Source organism: Cervus canadensis, chromosome 10, assembly GCF_019320065.1.
Source record: "Cervus canadensis isolate Bull #8, Minnesota chromosome 10, ASM1932006v1, whole genome shotgun sequence".
Taxonomy (NCBI): Eukaryota; Metazoa; Chordata; class Mammalia; order Artiodactyla; family Cervidae; genus Cervus; species Cervus canadensis.
Genome location: NC_057395.1, coordinates 63603335 through 63623574, shown reverse-complemented (window position 1 = coordinate 63623574; position 20240 = coordinate 63603335). Strand labels below are relative to the sequence as shown.

Genomic DNA, 20240 nt, shown 5'->3' with positions numbered 1-20240 from the left:
AGGTCCAAGGCCGCGATCTAGTGCTAGCCCTGATAGTACCACTACCTTCCCTCCCCGTTTTTCAGTTCTGTGTCCACCCAGGAAATTGCGAAGGACCTGGATGGACCCCCCTTGGACACCAGGAGCCAGGAGGGGCTTGGCACAGAGCAGGGTCAGTAAGCAGGAGAGGATCAGGTGACTGAGCCCAGGGTGGCAGGGAGGGGCCCCAGCTTTAGCCACCACTAGGGGGGACAAGCCCCAGCCTGCGCACAGGGCCCATAACCAGTAGGGTCGGAAACTCACAAGCCTGGGAGCTGCGGTGACTCCAGGAAGCTCATCCTGGAAAGTTCCATCTTAGCCTTGGGGCTGAACCCAAAAGGCCCGAAGACCACAGTGGGAGCACTGATGACAGGGCTGTGCGGTGGACATCAGTCTGGTTTGAATGAAGTCCTATTAAACCAGGGATGTCCGCTTGGGGCCCCCAGAGCCGCCTGCTCTGATCTGCCAGTCCTGACTGCCTTCAGTAAGGGTGCAATGAGGGGTTGTTCCCACACTTCAGCAAGACCCAAGAACCACACGGAGACCAGCGAGTATATCACAATCAATAGATTTACCAACAACCTGGAGCTGCAACCGCCTCTTTGAATGGGGGTGGGGGTGGGGGTGAGTAGGGTAAGAAGAGGCTGGGAAAATGACCACAAAGTCAAAGAGAAACAGGAGAAAGAGGGAAGGGGTGGGGAGACAGACAACTATGTTGTCTTCCCTAGATCAATTTTCTTCTGGATGGCTCGAGCTGAGTGGTAGATGAGAGAGTCGATGAGTCCAGCCACTGGGGAGAGAGACCAAGGCTGGCACTGGCCCAGGTGGGCCCTTGGTTTGACCTCCGGGCCTTATCACCTGACTGGCCAGGTCAGCATCTCCTTCTGGCCCTTGAAGTGCCCCTCCTCCCTCAACCAAAACCCAACTGGGGGGAGGGGGTGTCAAGCTTTCCACTCCCCACATCGCCCTCAGCCCCAGACAGACACCCCACAGCTTCTGACCTGTGAACATGCCCCCGATGATGGCGCACACGCCCGTCAGGAAGTGTGTGAAGGACCTGGCAGAAGGGCAGGGGAGGTCAGCAGGCACCCTGCCCCCTGCAGGCCCAGGCCCCTCCGTTCCCCGGCCCTCACCTGTGCTTCTCTGTCAGCTTCACCATCATGGGCGAGAGCTCGTAGAGCACGAAGACCCCGGGAAGCCCCTGATCGCCCATCAGCCCGTTGGCGACCTTCTCATGTCTGGTCACAGAGAACTGATTCGTCCTCAGCACCTGGCACAGGAGGGGAGGCTGGGCCGGGGCCAGGTCTGCGAGCCGGCCCCCAGCCCCGCGGCCCCAGCCCCCGCTCCTGCCCCTGGTGTGGCAGTGCCTCGACTGTGTGGAGGAGAAAGTGAGGCCCCCGTGCTGGAATCAAACACTGCAGGGCCCGGGGACCACCTCCACGCCCTCTCGCAGCCTGACCATCCCCGCTTTCCTTCCAGTCACCAGCTCTTTACGGTTACCAATCCCAGCTCTGTATGGTGGACCCTCTCAGTGGGGGAGAATAGCAACTCTTCAGGGCTGCACCATGAACCCCAGGCAATGCTGGGTCTGGCATCCTCTCCACTCAGTCCTCACGCATTCTACCCATCTGCGGAGATGCCGCTCCACAGGCCTCAGGAGAGAGAGGAGGGAGGGGCATGGAAGGGTCAGCCTGGCTAGCCCCTGGCCCAGGGCAGACCGTGGGGGACAGAGAGGCAGAGAGTGTACACGGGAGGAGTGGGTGGCAAGGAGAAAAAGTGCTCTGAACTCTGACAGCCTGGGGCCTGAGCTCTAGCTATGGGGCAAGTCACCCAGCCCCTTCTGAGCCTCAGCCTGTCACCCATCATATGGGGTAAGAACAGGACTTCACTTCCCAGGGTGAAGGAATTCTCAGGCTTGGCTCCAGGGGGTGCCCTGAAGTCTGGGCCCCCTTGGACTCACCTCTCCGTCCACCTTCATGTACACCGTGGGCACCACCTTCACAAAATACTGAAACATCATGGAGGCTGCGGGGAGAAGAGGGCGCTGGGCATGGCTGCCAGCAGGGCGTGGGCCGCTGGGGGCTACCTCCCGCGCTGGTACCTTGGGGTGCCGTGACGTTGGTGTGGTCCAGGGGGTTCACGATGCCTGGGTAGTCCTCCCCAAATGACAGGTGCCGGATGTAATGGGTCATGTTGATCTGCAAGCAATACCAGCACCTGGGCCTCCAAGCACTCGAGGCTCCGACAGGCCCCACCCTCTCTAAAGCTTTTCACACAGGGGCACCTGGGTCTGGGGAGTGGGTGTGCGGAGATGGGTTTTCCCTAAGAACCTGCCTGAGACAGGCACCCCAACCCCCACCTAGGAACTCCTTCCTCAGGGTCTGGGGCTCATGGGGCTGCAGAGTTTGAGGTTCTGGCTGCACCCACACATGAGACAATCACAGCACAGGTCCTTGGTGGCCTAGGCTGGAGGAGCCCCATTTCTCCCAGCTCCCTCGCCTGCTCTGCTCCTGTCGAGTCAAACAGCCACTAGAGGGATCTTTTAAAAACTATGCAAATCTGATTCCATCATGACCCTGCTTGAAGTAAGCCAACTGCCTCCCACTGCTCCAGAAAGAGACCAGACTCCCCTGAATGGTACACCTTCCAGGCTCATCCTCAACCAACCACACAGGAAAAAGCCCTGTTTTTCCTCAGAAGTGCCCCAACCCTCCTGACCTCACCCCAGGCTCCCTCTGCCCGGATGCTCTTGTCCAAGCCCATCCCCCATCTCCAGCCTATGCAGGTCTCAGTTCAAAAGTCACACCAGTGATCCTCACACTGCACCCCTGTCAGAACGTGGTTTATTTTTCTGTATCTGCTCCCGCATCCCAGGATGTCTCTACAGAGGATGAAGGCAGCAACTACGCCTCCACCTCTATCCGCCCTCCATGGTTTCCACCTGGTACGTACGTTGTCGAGGCCGAAGCTCTGCAGGTCGTGGACTAGGAGAGAAGGGAGGAGGTGTCAGCAGGGGAGCAGGCTCTCCAGACCCTTACTCAGGCCTCCCCACTCCTCCTGCTGGACCATGACCTGCCTGGCTCGTCTTCCACCCCTCATTCACTCACCAACCCGGCCCTGCTTGAGGGCAGCCAGAGGGCCTGCTGTGGGCCTGCATGAGAGGTGAGAATTCATGCCCTCTACAGGGCCCACTTCTTCCCTCGCATGTGCAGGGAGCCCTTCATGGGCACCACTCCAGACCTTTGCTCCCACCAAGGCCCGAGGCCCTGCATCTCAGGAGATAAAGCCCACTGACTCAGGTCTTTCAGGAACTAGAGCCGATGGGCCAGTCACTGAACCCCAAAGCAAGGTGGGACTTAAGAATGTGGTCTAAGTTCTTTCCCAACCTCCTCTGCTCCCACCCTCAAGCCACCAAAGGGAACCCAGCAGGCACCCGACACCCCCTGTTTCAAAACAAATTCCTCCTGCCCGCAAACCCTGATCCCTCCTGCTACAAGGAACCCCAGTGAATGGATACACCCACCGCTTGTTATAGTCACCCAGCCGTCAGGCCAGAGAAGACCCCCCTCCCAGGCCCACCCACACCCACACCCACCCCCCTTCTTGGGAGGACAGGCTGCCCCAGAAATGGGGGCTTGGCTTCCCTGGGGGTAGGGCCACTTACTCTCCACAGCGTGTACTGCAGCATGGGGGAGAGAAGGAGAGAGAAGGGAGGAAGAGAAAAAAGATTCAAAGCTTCACAGCGAGAACTACAGAGCAGGACACGTGGTAGAAGGGAGCACCAGGTGTTCCTGCCTCAGTAGTGGGCTCTGGACTCAGCTAACAGGCCTCCTCCCGGGCCCCTCCCCTGGCCAGAGAAGAGGGCAAGGGGGCTTGGGGCAGGCCTGTGGTAGCCTAGGAAGAACAAAAGACCTAGAGCCCAGAGGGTCCCTTTCCTAGCTGTGTGACCTTGGGCAGGTCACTTGTTCTCTCTGAGCCTTGGTGTTCTCTGCACAGGGCTATCTTGAAGACCAGGTAGGAGCTAAGATAAACTTTACAATCTTCCTCTCTCCTCCCCCAAATCAACACGATGTCAGAAACGAGCTTCCGGGCCTTCAGTTCAGCCTCTGGCCTTGGGCAGCTGTAGCTCTGTGTTTGGAATATCCCTCGAGGGCATGGGGGACCCTCTGCCCTGGGCTCCCTGCTCTGACAACAGCCAGACGGAGAAGCAGAGGTGGGTCACCTCTCACTGAGTGCCCGCAGGCCCTCTGCCCACAGAGCCACCTTGATCGTCTTCCTACAATCCCAGTGAGACCACGTTCCCTGGACCCTCCAGATGCACCTGCCTGCCCCCACGCTCAGGGGAATCCCTGCAGACCGCCTTGAAGACCAGCAGGGCCATCTTCACCAAGCCTATTACTTCTGTCCTTTGTTACCAGGCAGCTCAGGACTGCCGGGTCATCTCTTGTCCCCTGGACTCTTACCACCATGTGGCTCTGTATGTCCCCGAGTACAATCCTGACTCCCATCCCTTCTAGGTCCTTCCACACGCCCTGTTACTCATCAGCGAAACCCCGACATCTCCAACCTCCACAACTCCCTCCCCCTCACACTCTGGCCACAGCCCGGCTCCCCTTGCAGCCCCCAAGCAGTGACTACTCCTCTCCCACACCTGTCCTCCTTCCTGGCCTTAACAGAGGTCCTCCGTGCTCCTTGATGCCATTTCTAGATCACTTCATTGCCCTTGATTTTCCCTAAAAATCTCAGGTATGCAGCTCACGGCACTACACCACCTTCCATCCCCTTTGTTTGAATCGCCTGGAGACCCACGCAGAACCACCGGGCAGCCCTCTCACACTGGCACTCTAGAGTTCTGGCCACTCGCTGTCACGCTCTCTTAGACGATGGCCCCGTCACAACTGATGATTTCCATGTCACTCAGCTGCCAACCTACCTGTACCTATGCAGGTCCGCCTTCCCTCCTGTTGTCAAATTGGGACTTTCTACACCTCTAGGGCATTACATTGTCTTCCTTTTCCTTCTCAAGGACTTCACTCTAGCAAATGTCCCCCTCACCTACAGGGCATCCCTTCTGTTCTCTCCACTAGGCAATTTCCGACAGCATGCTGACACATGGCTACATCACACATCTTACCAAACTCCCCCTTGACTTCCGTTCTCTCCAGCGACGGCCCCTCCCCCTCCCCTTGAGTACTGGTCCCGCAAGAGTTGCCTCTGTTCACCGCTTCCAACTCCTCTCCCATGCCCTCCTGAACCTCTCAGTGGGTGCTTCCTGGCCCAAACTACTCTGTTACGGTCACAGTGACCACTGCCATATTAGACACCCCATGGCTGTTCTACTTGACGTCCAGAAGCACCTGATACAGTTCTGGAAACACACCCGTCCCTTAGCTTTCAGGATGTCACTCTCTGGGTCACACTCTCATCTCCCCAGTGTCTCCGCCACTGTGTCCTTCTGTCCTCTAATTTTGGGGGCCCGGCGCTTAGACCCCTGAACTCTCCTCCTCTCCATCTACCCTCACCTCCACCTGAAAGGTGATTCTCCAGTCTCATGGTTTTAAATACATAGATGACTCCAGCATGTGTATCTCTAGGCCAGACCTCTCTCCTGAACTCCAGACTTGGAGTGGCCAATTGCTTACCTGACATCTGGGGTGACATCCCATTGGTCTGAACATGTCAAAGGTGGCCTTATGTTATCACTCCAACCATCTAAACCTGTTCCTCTGAGCCTCCCCTTCTCACTAAATGGTAACTTCAGCCACAGAGTCATCTTGACTCCTCTTCCCCTCACCTTTACATCTGTGGCAACCCCTCTCAGCTCCACCTTTGAAATATCCATGGTCGCTTCATACCTGCTATATCACTTCTCGCTGCTGTATCCTTAGCCTCTAGCCCCACTCCAGCCCAGCCCCATCATCTGGTGCCTCAACTGACCACCGCGACAGCCTCCTAACTGGCCTCTCTTGCCCCTGTCCTCCCACACTTTGCCCCCTCACCCACAACCCCCCAGTCTCCTCCACCAGCAGAATGCTGCCTATCGGAGTTAAGTCAAAGAAGTCAGATCACATGCCACTTCTTCAGAGCCCTACAACACCCTCCCATCTCACGCAAAGTAAAAGCCCAAGTCCCTAAAATGCCCTCCCGGACCCTGCATGACAGGGCCCTGTCACCTCCCTTACCTTATCCTAACCGTGCAGCTCAGCTCACTGTGCTCCAGTCACCCTAACTTCCTCCTTGCACCCTGAGTTCACCAAGCACATTCCTGCCTTAGGGATCCGCATTCGCTCTTCTCTCTGCTTGAAAACACCTCCCCACAGTCATCCACATGGCCGGGCCCTGTACTCACTTAAGATCTTCACTCAGAGGTTACCCATCAGTCTTCCCTGACACCCTCCATGGAACAGCACACACACATACCATCTCACCCAAGCCTCTCAGTTCAATCATTCTTATCCTGCCTTTTTTTGGGTTTGAGTTACTTAAATATATTCTCGATATACCATATCTTTATATGTGCTTGTTGACTTTCTCTTTCTTTACTAGAATGTTCTGAGGGCAGGGACTTTGTTTTGATCGCTGCTGTTTCCTTAGCACCTAGACTAGCGCATGACTAGACAATCACAATAGGTGATTACTAAGTATCTAGTGAATGTATGAATGAAAAAAGGAATGAGAATAAATCTCCATTTATTCATCCTCGTGAACAACACTGTAAGGCACGTACTATTTCAGGCCCATTTTACAGAAGAAGAAACCGAGTAGGGCTCAGTACGTCCCAGTTCGACGCAGCTTGAGAGAGGCAGACTCTGGGTTCCAAACCAGCTCTGCTTCCGTCAGAGTCTCGCACATGGGTTACTTGACACAGGGGGCTGCCACTTAAACAAGTACCTACCACACGCCAGGTTCCCTGCTATCATCTTTAACCTGCCCAAACAGCATAGGAGATAAGTATTATCATCACCACTTTAGAAACAAGGAAACTGAAGCTCAAAAAGTAAAGGAATCAAAAAAAAAAAAAGTAAAGGAATCTTCTCAAAGTTGTAGACAGCCTGGAAGGTCTAAAACTGAAACCTGAAGCCAGACAGTCTGGCTCCTTGGCGTGTGCCCTTAACTGTTTACCAAACTGCTGCCCTCAGACTAGGGTCTGCTCTGGGCCAAAGACAAAAGAGCATCAGGCAGGGGAAGGGGCCCTCCAACTCGCCAGGTGTCCCGGCTGACCTGGGTTGCTTACCGTGCACGTGGGACTGCTGGAAGCTCTTCCCGGGGGCAAAGTGGAAGTTTCCGGCCACCTGGGGGGAGATGCCCTCTCATCCTCCAGCCGCTTCCTCCTTTCCCTTTGTCCTTTGTCCCCTGAGGGCAAGTGTGCCCTCGAGTCACAGTGGACGGGGCCAACCCACAGCCCAGCTGGCCTGTCCCGCCTGGGCTCCTCCTGTACCTTGTTGACCTCCAGGAAGCCGTACACCTGGCAGCCTTCGTTCTTCTGCTCCTGCATCTTCTGGCTGAAGCCCTCCCGCCGGCACTGCTCAATGGTGTCTGGGTTCTTGAAGGCCCAGCCTCGACGGCGATACGCCTCCCGCACGTCCTCACAGGAGTTACAGCACCTGAGGAGGGGAGGTGCGGGGGGAGCGTCAGAGAGGCACCCAAAGAGTGCCGGCACCCTGGGAACAAGGCAGTGCTGCCCACCGACAAAGCCTCCCCCAGCCTCATCCCTGATCGTCCAGTGTCCTCCAGGTATGTTTCCTCAGCGGCAGCAGGGCTGTGAAAACATACATACTCCCATTCTGATGGGGTGATGAAAAGTTTTAGACTGGATCATGGTGATGATCACACAGGGCTATGCATGTAGTTAATACTACCAGATGGCACATATGAAAACAGTCAAAATGGTAAATTTCATGTCACGTATATTTTACCCAAATTAAAAAAAAGATTGTAAATACATATTCCCAGGCTCTACCCTAGGTCTGCTGAATCTTGGGGGTCAGGGCCTGAGAAACAAAATAGCAGTTGCCATATAAGGAAGGCTTAAGAACCTGGGCCGGGCCTTTCAATCTCAGTGCTGTACATAGAAAATACATTTATTCCCTATGTAAGTCTTATGAGAAAGGTATCCTTTTCACCCCCGTCACAAGGGTTATGTAGTTTGGCCCAAGGACACATAGGTGGAACCCAGGCAGCTGGACTCCAGAGACTACCACTGAACCAGAACAAGGACCACTTTGACCTCGTCCCCAGCTCTGCAGCCCCCAGGAAGGGCCTGCCACTGAGCCTGACACCTGACCTGGGATCAGTGACCAAGGCACATAGCCGATCCCATCTGAATTCTTGGCCAACACCACTCCTCCCACCACGGGCATCCAACAGAGGCTGGGGATGACTGATGGGAGCCCCGCTCCCCACCCCCCAGCCTGACCCCCTGACCCTGGCTCACTTGATGTCTTCCGTCTCAGCACCGTAGCAGCTCTCACAGCGATTAGGGTCCAGGGAATCAGGGTCAAACACCTTCACCTCGACTTTCCCGAGCTCTAAGGGGAGGGCAAGAGGCAGGGTCATGAGCCAGGGGCAGGCACAGTGAAATCGGCACCCCTAACCCTCGCATGGGCTTCACTGATGGCTTAGACAGTAAAGAATCTGCCTGCAATGAGGGAGACCTGGGTTTGATCCCTGGGTTAGGAAGATCCCCTGGAGGAGGGCATGGCAACCCACTTCAGTATTATTGCCTGGAGAATCCACATGGACAGAGGAGCCTAGAGGGCTATAGTCCATGGGGTGACAAAGAGTCGGACATGGCTAAGTGACTAAGCACAGCACAATCCTTGCATGGGCCCTCTGGCCTGTGGCTTAGGAATAATAAACATTGTAATACCTAATATTTACATAGTGCATACTATGTGTCAGGCAGTAAGCATTTCCACACCTGTAGTATTTAAAGAAAAGGTAATAGCAATAAAACAATAAAAGTGAATCCTAAAGATTAGCTGAGTACAGGTTGCTGTACTTTACACATAGTCTCTTTTCAACCCCACATGACTCTGTGAAGGTGGAGGTTACTATCCCCACAGTACTGAGAAGGTGCTGAGGCTCAGAGATGAAAAGTGATTTCGCCTAATACAACACTGTAAATGGCAGATTTCAGCTCTGAATCCAAAGTGTAAGCTCTTAACCCCCTCGCCCTGGTGCTTGCTCTCAGACTGCTCTCTCTGCACCTGGCTCCCTGCCTTTAACTACCTCACCATAACTCGCAGTTTCAATATTCAGAACCCTGACTTCTAGTCCTCCAATAAACTTTTTATTTTCGTCAACCATCCTCCACCAGCCATTTCCATACTCAGTTATTTATCAGTGGTCGCAAACCTTCCAAAATTCAATTTCATATATCCCAATCTTAAATCTTATCCTCTTTTTCCCAGAACCCACCAATTCTTTGATACCACTATCACCCCTTCATACCCTCACTTCCCTCTTTATTTAAATTCTATGGTTCAAATGGGTAATGAACTGTCTCTTTATTAAATGGTGCTGGAAAAAAACAGATATTCACATACAAAAGAAGGAAATCACAGCACTATTTTACATCACTTGCAAAAATTAACTCAAAATGGATTAAAGACTTAAATGTAAAACTTGATACTGCAAAACTCCTAGGAAGAAAACATAGGGAAAGAACTCCTTGATACTGGTTTCGGCAATGATTTTTTGGATACAATACCAAAAGCACAGGCAACAAAAGCAAAAAGAAATAAGTGCTACTATAGTACATCAAAAGAAACAGCTTCTGCACAGCAAAGAAACTATTAAAATGAAAGGGCAACCTATGGAACAAAGGAAATATTTACAAAAGATAACTCTGATAAGGGGTTAATATTAAAAACATTTGAGGAACTGATAAAACTCAATAGCAAAAAAACCAATTTGTCCAATTAAAAATGGGCAAAGGAGTTGAATAAACATTTTTCAAAAGAAGACATACAGATGGTCAACAGAGACACGAAAAGGTGCTCGGTGTTACTCATCATCAGGGAAATGCAAATCAAAACCACTAGATATCACCTCACATCTGTTAGAATGGCTATTATTGGAAAAAACAAAAACAAAAAATAAAATAAGTATTGTTGACAAAGCAGAGGAAAGGAAACCCTTGTGCACTGTTAGTGGGAGTGTAAATTAGTATAGCCGTTATGGAAAACAATATGGAAGTCCTTCAAAAAATTAAAAATAGAATTGCCATATGTCCCAGCAATCCCCATTTCTGGGTATATATGCAAAAAAAAAAAGAAAAGAAAGAAATCACTATCTTGAAGAGATATCTGTAGACCCATGTTTACTGTAGCATTATCCACAATAACCAAGACATGAAAACAACGTGAGAGTCAATCAACAAATGAATGGATAAGGAAACTGTGACTTGTGTGTCTGTGTGTATATATACACACACACACATATTTCATATGGTATATATATGTAACAAATTTTTTGGCCAAACCAATATATATTATGTATATGTATACGTGGGTGTGTGTGCTTAGTCATTCAGTCATGTCTAACTCTTTGTGACTCCATGGACTGTAGCCCACCAAGCTCCTCTGTCCATGGAATTTTCCAGGCAAGGACAATGGAGTGGTTGCCATTTCCTCCTCCAGGGGATCTTTCTGACTGAAGGATCAAACCTGTGTCTCTTGTGTCTCTTGAATTGGCAGGCAGATTCTTTACCACTGGGCCACCTGGGAAGCTCTGTATGTATATATATTGGAATATTATACAGCCATTAAAAAGAAGAATATCCTACCATTTCCAACAACATGGATAAACCTGAGGATATTAATATTAAGTGAAATAAGTCAGACAAAGAAAGACAAATACTGTTATGGTCTCATTTACATGTAAAATCTAAAAATAACAAATGCATAGAAAGACAGTAGATTGTTGGCTGCCAGGGGTTCAGGGGTAGGGAAAATGGGGAAACGTTGGTCAAAGGGCACAGACTTTCACTTATAAGATGAATAAGTTCTGAGGATCTAACAGCATGGGGACTATAGTTAATGATACTGTAAACTTGAAAGTTGCTAAGAGTAGATCTTAAAACGTTCTCACCTCATACACAAAAAAGGTAACTGTGGGTAATGGCTGTTACCCTACTATGGTAATCATCTTACAATATATATGTATGTTAAATCATCATATTGTATAGCTTGAATTTACATGATGCTATATTCCAATTATACACCCACAAAGCTGGAAAAAAAATTCTCTAGTCCACTGCTATAATTATTCTCTTGCACACAAGCACAAGTCACTTGTTCTCCCTTCATTGTATAAGTGTAGCAAAACCCACCTCCTAGCTGAGTTCAGCTCTCTGTGCCTACTTCTTCCTGTGCCTCCCTTAAGACTGCCTGGCAATCCTACTTCCTTTCACTAATTAGTTCACTCTTCCATTCGCTGAGATGACTAATTTATATCTTTCCTCTCTCCTTAGGCTTCCAAAATCCGTTCCCCTTTCTCCACTCTTAGTTAATGACCTTGTTCTCAATCTCCACCAAAAAGACAGAAGCAACAGGACCTGGCTTAATCTCAACACCAAACCAACCAACCCACATGCACTCTCTTCCAGACCCCACCCCACTTCTCTGCTCTCTCTTACAGCAAAACTCCTGGAAGGGTCATCTATACTTGATGTCTCCACTTCCTTTTCTGCTCTGTGATTAGATTTTCAACCCCAACAGTATCAAAACTATTCTATTCAGTTTCCAGTGACCTCCATGTTGCCAATTGCAATGGTCAGAACAACCCAACCAAGCTGCTCCCAAATTCCTGACCCACAGAAACTGACAAAAACAAATGTTTGTCGAATTAAGTCACTAACTTTTGGGGTTACTTATTACACAGTAGTGGAGATATATATATTCCCCCACCTCTCCCACCCATACACAAAAATCCTCTTCTTTCTCTGGTCATTAAATCATTCACTCGCTCATACCAAAGCCTTGGAATCAATCTTGACTTCATATCCAATCCTATAGCAAATTCTATTGGTTTTACTGGTGTTCAACATTTTAATGAACAAATGATAAAGCTGACCAACAAAGCAATCTCTAAGGTGTGAAAAAAATCAGAGCTTTCGGGAAGGTTTTGTTATGGAGGGAAACCGAACTAATGGAGGCACTGGGAGGGCACAGAGAAAAGAAAGGAAGCTAAAAGTGAACAACACTTTGAACTAGGCATTATACATGTATTACTTCATTTGATCCTGCAATTCCACGTGGTAGGTACAACTGTTTATCACGATATAATAGCCGAGGGCATGAACAGCAAAAGACAAAGCTACATCTGAACTCAGGCAATCTAATTCAAGAACAAAGACTTAAACTTAAGCCATCCTGCATTCCAAGAGGGAAGAGCATTATAGGCTGAAATCAGTCTGTGGGACGGGGAAGTAGACAGCCAGAGAAGCCTGGGTCCACATAGAGGAGTTCTGCCAAGGCACATAGGACTCATCCTCTGACTTCTGTTACTCAACCACAATAGGCAGGGATTCAGAACCTCAGAATGACAGCCACGTAGAGTACTCTCTTCAATACACAGAGACTAGAAAGCCAGGATTTCAGTCCACCCTGACTCTTAATAGCTGGGGGACCCTTGGCAAGCCACTTGACTTCTCTGGGTCCTAGTTGTTTCATGTGTCACTGAGTCAGTCACAGCCCACCTGCCAGGAGGTAGGGCTTGGGCATGTCCACCTCTGGGATTTGAGATCTGGCCTCTTCCCCCCAAGTTACCATGACGCTCTGCCTCTGAGCTCACGGGAAAGCCATCCTTATCAAGCCGTTTTTTGAACAGGTTGTGTTCCACATCCAGCTGCTGCTCCCCAGCCACATCCATGGCATCGATGCTCAGATCTGGAAGCAGGAGGTCAGGGTAAAGGGCTGTGTCCTAAGGGCAAGGGTTTTGGAGAGTAAGGGGATGCTGAGCTTGTTTTGGGGTGGCAGTGGACTAGGGGAAGGAGGCTTTCCTGGAGTCCAGTCCAGAACCTAAGGCTGGAGCTGTGAACCTAGGAAGCCTATCTGAGAACCCTGGGGCTTGCCATTCCCACCCATGGTGAGGTACTCACAGGCACAAGGCATGTGCGGAAAGAGCACATTGATGTTGATCTTCAGTTTATCCCCCCGTGACTTGTCCACGTAGAGCTCAGGATGCACCTGGGGCAGGACTACCTTCGTAAGATTTCACCTCAAGCCTCTCTTGCCCCATTCCATAAACTCCTACCACTATAATGCTAAGCCCCGCCCACATGCTAGGCCCCGCCCCTTACCTCTGTGGTGAGGTAATACTGCAGCTCCGACAGGAACAATAGTAGCATAAGAAGGCCACTGACAATGGTCACTGCAGGGCAGGGAGCGAGGGTCAGAATGGCCTCTGTCCAGAGGGACAAGAGGAACCCTCTGCCCCCGGCAGGCCGGACAGGTTCCAGGCGCCCCGGCCAACCTCCAGGACACCCCACTCCCCGCGACCCCGACCCCGCCACGCCCTACCCGTGGCGCCCCCGCAGGTCTTGACCCGGAAGTCCTCCAGAGTCTTGGGATAGGCATCGAACTGCTTCAGCTTCCCCAGCGCCTCCATGGGGACCAGCCGGAAAGGGGACGCCAGCGGGCCCGCCCCGGCAGCCTCCCGCTTCCGGCCTGGAGCTTGGGCCACGCCCCCTCCTTCCGCACGCAGGCGCAGCAATGCCCACGCTTGGCCCCACCCCTTGCCCGCGTTCTCACTCAGGCCGCCCCGCCCACCTGTGCTGACACTGCTTTTGGCGGCTGGAACGGGCTCCCGCGGGGTGGTTGAGGGGGTGAAGAAGTAAGGGGTTAGGTTTTCTGTGGAGCAGAGTGCCTGGAAGAGGACTTCACCGGATAGACACAGTAATAGCAGCATTCGCTTGCCTTGTGCCCGGAGCTGCACCTCGAGTTTCACGTCAGACTCTTGGAACCTCCTAGAACAGTGGTTTTCACAGTGTCCTCAATGGGCAGCCTCATTATCATCTGAAATTGGTTAGGAATGCAAATTATTGTTCCCTGACACAAACCTGCTGATCAGAAACTCTAGGAATGGCTCCCAGGCGATTTCCTGTAGTTACAGCTTGAGAATCACCTCTGTAAAGTCAGTGTGACATTTATATCCATTTTTCTCAAGGATAAACTGTGGCCGTGGAAAAGCTAAGTAACTTGCCCTGTTTGTGTGTGTGTGTGTGTGTGTGTGTTATTTGCCCAGTAGTGTCTGACTCTTTGCTATCGCATAGACTATAGCCCACCAGGCTCCTCTGTTCTTGGGATTCTCCAGGCAAAAATACTACAGTGGGTTGCCATTCCCTTCTCCAGGGGATCTTCCAAACCCAGGGATCGAACTCAGGTCTCCTGCATTGCAGGCAGATTCTTTACTATCTGAGCCACCAGAGAAACCCAACTTGGCCTAGATGGTAGGAATTAATGGCAGAGCCTGATTCCAACCCATTTCTTCTGTACCTCAAAGTACTCTGGGAGCAAGAGCCTTTGGGATTGATTCTACCCAAACAGCCTCTCAGTGCTTTTCCTCAGCATGGCTAGTGGAGGTGCCTGGCTCAAATCATTTCAGTAGCATTGGACCAGAGCTTCTGGGCTTCCCACGTGGCCCTAGTGGTAAAGAACCCATTTGCCACTGCAGAAGGTGCAGATTCAGTCCCTGGGTTGGGAAGATTCCCTGGAGTAGGATATGGCAACCCTCTCCAATATTCTTACCTGAAAAATTCCATGGACTGAGGAGCCTGGTGGGCTACAACGATGGACTTGCAAAAAGTCAGACACAACTGAGCTACTAACACACACACACACACACAGACCAGAACTTTGTAAGGAGGGGTTTAGGGAACTGTGGAGAGTCCATAGAAGAAAATTACTGACACATTGAGTCAGGGAAGGCTTCCAGGAGAAAGAGAAGGGACACAAGCTGGGTGCATTGTGACAGTCCAACTCAGGAGAAGCTGAGTCCCCCTTTCTGTCTGCAGGCTACAGCCTGCTAGGAAGGGAAGAAGGAAAGGGCTAATGCATATTAATTGAAAACTGACAACATGCCAATTACTGTTATCCATTCTACAGCAGCCTGGAGAAGGGAATGGCAACCCACTCCAGTATTCTTGCCTAGAGAATCCCATGGACAGAGGAGCCTGATGAGCTACACAGTCCATGGGGTCGCAAAGAGAAGTGATTGAGCGACTGAGCATATTCTACATCAGAACAGCCCTGACAAGTCGGTGCTATTTCAAACCCCATTTTGTAGCTGAAGAAGCCAAGAGTTGGACTAACTTTGCCCGAGGTTGCAGGGGGAGTTAACAGAGCAAAGCTGGGGTTCAAGGCCTGATTTTTCTGACTCCAGAGCCTGGGTCTTTCCCACACATTAGCTGCCACCACCAAATGCAGGAGAAGTCTGTTTCTCAGTTGGATGCCCACCAACAATGTCGACAGAAATTATCCTCTCCTCTCTGCCATATGTCCATTCTATGCCCATTCATGTTTGACTTCCAAGCCCTCCTTCCTCAGTGGGGTTCCCTGCTAAAACACACTTCACTTCTTCAACATGTATTTCTCAAGCTTTTCTTGTCTCCCCTGTTATAGAATACCATGGTTGAGTAACAAAGATGTGGTTCATACTTACTCTTGAGGAAATTTCAGTGGGAAATAGGGAGAGGTAAACAACAACAAAATGTATGTATGTTATATAAACCACTGAACTGTGCTCTGAAAATGGTTACAGTGGTAAATTTTATGTTATGTGTATTTTACCATAATAAAATTTTTTTAAAAAAATAATTAAATTAATTTTTCAAATTAATTTGAAAAAAATAATTAAAATAAAGGAGAATGTGCCTTGCACTGTGAAGGAAAAATCAGGAAACTGTAATAGGGACAGCAAAGTGGGGAGACTTTCTTTTTTAGGAATTCTAGAAGTAGGTAGTCCTTTCCCTTCATAGAGTTCTTCTAGGTGACCATGGCACAGAAGTCAGGAGACCAAGACACTGACCAGTTGGAAACTTTGCTCTTCACAATGTCAGGCTTCCCCCTAATGCTTCCAGTCCTCCCCATCGAGGTAAGGTCCTTTGGCCATGGGAGCAGTTGGATCCTATACAGGAGTGCCTCACTCTGCACACTGGATTGCAGGAAGAGGGGGTCACTGGTCATATGTAGATGCAGCCTAAGCCTGACCAGAGAAGGGGAAGGGTTCAGGCCCTTTCACTGGTTCATTCTGCCCAGTCACAGCCTTCTTTCACCTTACATGAGACACTGATAAGTGAACTTTTCCTTAAATCATCAAAGAAATAAGTATATTTGAGGGTTTCCCTGGTAGTCCAGTGGTGAAGAAACCGGCCTGCTGATGCCGGAGACATGGGTTCGATCCCTGGGCTGGGAAGATCCCACATGGTGCAGAGTACCTAAGCCCATGCATCACAACTACTGAGCCTGTGCTCTACAAATGATGAACCACAACTAATGAGTGTGAACCACAACTAATGAGCCCACGTGCCACAACTACTGAAGCCCACGCACTCTGGAGCTCATGCTCCACAATGGAAGACACAGCAATGAGAAGCCTGTGCACCGCAGCTAGAGAATAGCCCCCTCTCACCACAGTTAGAGAAAACCTGAGCAGCAGCAAAGACCCAGCACAGCAAAAACTGAATAAATATTAATAAAATTATTTTAAAAAGAACCAAGTATATTTGAGACTTTCCTGATGGTCCAATGGCTAAGACTCTGGGCTCCCAATTCACGGGGCCTGGGTTCAATCCCTGGTCAGAGGAAGTTCAACGAAGTGCAACAAAGTTCAAAGATCCCATGTGCTGCAACTAAGACCAGGCACAGCCAAATAAATGAATAGATAAATTTTTTTTAAAGCAATGAAACTGTATAAAATTGTCAGAACAATCACCTTAGGACTCTGGAAATTGACCAAAGGGATACATCAAATGGAGATGCATTTATTCTAGAGAAACTATCAAACCTCAGTAAGATCAATGAGTTTCATGGTGCATTTTAGACAGCAGCTATTCCCACCTCCCCCACTCCAGCTTTGTGGTGGCAGTCCTGCAAGAGTGGGGATGCCTGTGAGCACTAGGAGCTTTGCTCTTGGAAGTCATTGATTTGATTTGGAGCAGAGTTTGGAAAATTCTTGCCCATGGATGCTGTTGAAAATAACAGCAATCTAGTGGCAAACAATCAAGGAAAATCAACAGTGCAGCAATCCTGAGGTCATGATACTGGTTGGGACAAGCAACAGACCGGTAAGCCAGCCAGAAATTTAACAGATCTGGAAAGAAGATAGTTACTGTGGGTCTTAATAAGGTTTCACACATCCCTGGTGGTCTGGAAGGCTGCCTACGTATACAAGCCTATACACATGCTCAGGAGAGACGGGAGAGGGTTCTAGGTATCCTGTCATCCTTGGCTGAATGTGAGGTCCGGAGCATGCAGAAAGTTAAAGGGGATGAATTTGTAAACTGCCTGAATTGTCAGTGTGTTCTCCAAACCACATGGAGATCCATTAGTAAAGGGCAGAAGCTTTATTAGCTCAAGATGTTTAAGTATAACTTACAACAAATCAGTGACTGGACCATTAAACTACATTGAACCATGGTCACCCCTAACCCTTCATGATCCTGGGTTAGGCAAATCCTTGATACAAAGTCATGATCCATAAAATAAATTGGACTTCACCATGACTAAAGTTTTTGCATTTCAAAAGACACTAAGGGAAAAGTTTGCAAACCACGTATGATAACGGACTTATATCCAGAATACATAAGGAACTCTTAAAAATAGTAAGATGACAGCTTAATTTAAAAATGGGCAGAAGATTTGAATAGATATTCTCTAAAGAAGACATATGAATGGCTAGCTAATAAGTGCATGAAAAGATGCTATGCATCATTAGTCATTAGGAAGATGCAAACTAAGACCATAATGAGATACCATCTCCTGCTCACTAGAATAGCCATAATCAAAAAGACAGACAAAACCAAATGTCATTGAGAATGTGGAAAAATTACAACCTTCATACATTGCTGGTGATAAGTGTAAAATGGTGCTGCCACTTTGGAAAATACTTTGAAAGATTTTTCTTAAATATACAATTCCTAGCTGTCTACCCAAGAGAAATGAAACTGTATGTTCCTGCAAAAACTTGTAAACAAATGTTCATAGGAGCATTATTGATGATAGCCAAAAAGTGGAAATAATTCAGATGTCCATCAGCTGGTGAGTGGATAAACACAATGTGATCTATCCACACACTGGAATACTACTCAACAGCAGGAGTTAACTCCTGGTGCATGATACAGCATACATTTTAAAAAATAATATGCTGAGGAAAAGAAATCAGATATGAGAAACTGCATATTGTATTATTCCATTTATAAACAAGGCAAATCTTTAGAGAAAGTGGGTTAGTGGTTACCTGGAATGAGGAGTGGCATTGACTGCAGATGCAAATGGGGATCTCTGATGGAAATGTCCTAAAACTGGGCTGTGGTGATGCTTATACAGCTGTATACATTTATTGAATCATACGCTTAAGATGTGTGAATTTTATGGCATGTGAATTGTGCCTTGATAAAATTGCTAAAACGCAAAATGAAAGCTAATGTTTCAGGATGTTTTTAAAAGGTTATATTTTGCTAAGGCTGGATAAGAAGAGAATGGGGAATGACTGCTTAATGGGTATGGGGTTTCCATTTGGGATGATGAGTATGTTCTGGAATTAGGTAGTGGTGATGGCTGCATTATGGTGTGAATGTCCTAAATGTCATTGATTTATTGTACACTTTAAAATGGTTTAAATGGTAAGTTTTTGAGTGTTGTACAACAAAAATATTATGTTAGTTCATGTAAGTGAAACACCAATAAAACTTACTATGCATCTTTTTCTAGATGGTTTTTTAAAACCTTTTTTGGAGAAGGACATGGCAATCCACTCCAGTATTCTTGCCTGGAAAATCCCATTGACAGAGAAGCCTGTCGGGCTGCAGTCCATGGGGTCGCAAAAGAGTAGGACACGACTTAGCAATTAAATCACCACCATCATGTATGTTGGGGGTAAGTGTCTAGCGCCACAGTTCCATCTGATGTGGTTCCCACTTTGAAGATGTTTCCAGCAGCTCCTTGTTTTGTGCACTTCCGTCCTCTAAAATTAAGTGGAATTAATATTGAAGGTGTAAACGTTGTAAGTATTCAATAAACCACTGTGTTTTTTTTTTTAAAAAAAAAGAAAAAGAAAAAAACCTTTTTATTTTAAAATAGAAATTAAATTAAATTTAATTTAATTAAAATTTAATTTAATTAAATTAAAATTAAATTTAAAATTTAATTAAAATTAAAATTGAAAAATTACAAAAATAGTAAAAAGAGATCCCATGTACCCATCACCCAGTTTCTCTTGATGGTATCATCTTACATTATACAAACCAGGGAATTGACATTGACACAATTAATTAGTCTGCAGTCAGTTCAGTCACTCAGTCGTGTCCAACTCTTTGTGACCCCAGGGGCTGTACCACTCCAGGCTTCCCTGTCCATCACCAAACCCCAAAGCTTGCTCAAACTCATATCCATCAAGTTGGTGATGCCATCCAACCATCTCATCCTCTGTCGTCCCCTTCTCCTCCTGCCTTCAATCTTCCCCAGCATCAGGGTCTTTTCTAATGAGTCAGTTCTTTGCATCAGGTGGCCAAAGTATTGGAGTTTCAGCTTCAGCATCAGTCCTTCCAATGAATATTCAGGACTGATTTCCTTTAGGATTGACTGGTTCAATCTTCTTGCAGTCCAAGGGACTCTCAGAGTCTTCTCCAACACTGCAGTTCAAAAGCATCAATTACTCTACAGACCTTACTCAAATTTTTTGGTGAATTTTTTTTTTTTTTTTTTTGGTTGCAGTACTCGGCATATAGGATCTAGTTCTCCCACCAAGTTTCGAACCCATAGACCCTGCAGTGAAATCTTGGCGTCTGAACCACTGGACTGCCAGCAAAATCCCCTGGTGAATTTTTTAAAGCTATAAAATACCCACTGCAGATTTTCACTAGTTATGACAACTGTTTTCCTGTTCTCATCCCATGGAAGAAAACATTTTGATTTTTTAAAAAAATAAAATGATTTCTGACCCCACCCCCTCTATTAAAAACCTTAAAAACAACTCCGTTTTTCATTTTCTTGTTTAAC

The 20240-nt window shown here is 48.4% G+C and overlaps 1 protein-coding gene across 2 annotated transcripts; it reads right to left on the bottom strand.

The window, feature by feature from the left end:
* Nucleotides 1–570: 570 nt before the first annotated feature.
* ERGIC3 (ERGIC and golgi 3) lies at nt 571–13704 on the bottom strand. 2 transcript variants are annotated; one of them, XM_043479603.1, is made up of 14 exons: nt 13545–13704; nt 13325–13395; nt 13124–13211; nt 12792–12911; nt 8453–8546; nt 7457–7622; nt 7253–7310; nt 3683–3697; nt 2971–3002; nt 2120–2216; nt 1979–2043; nt 1152–1288; nt 1020–1075; nt 571–808 (listed from the first exon to the last, which is right to left on the bottom strand). In XM_043479603.1, exons 1-14 carry the CDS (start codon nt 13630–13632, stop codon nt 729–731), a joined length of 1167 nt encoding a protein of 388 aa, XP_043335538.1. In that variant the 5' UTR covers nt 13633–13704; the 3' UTR covers nt 571–728. The 2 variants fall into 2 exon arrangements, with proteins under 2 accessions (XP_043335538.1, XP_043335540.1); XM_043479605.1 differs by lacking the exon at nt 3683–3697.
* Nucleotides 13705–20240: the final 6536 nt, after the last annotated feature.

What these genes read in the sequence shown, in the direction of transcription:
- ERGIC3 (XM_043479603.1), bottom strand. Translation starts at nt 13,632, where the DNA reads ATGGAGGCGCTGGGGAAGCTGAAGCAGTTCGATGCCTATCCCAAGACT. An exon ending in GACCTGCGGGGGCGCCACGG is followed by an intron (nt 13,396 to 13,544) that starts GTAGGGCGTGGC and finishes CCTGCCCTGCAG; the next exon opens with TGACCATTGTCAGTGGCCTT. An exon ending in AGTATTACCTCACCACAGAG is followed by an intron (nt 13,212 to 13,324) that starts GTAAGGGGCGGG and finishes GTCCTGCCCCAG; the next exon opens with GTGCATCCTGAGCTCTACGT.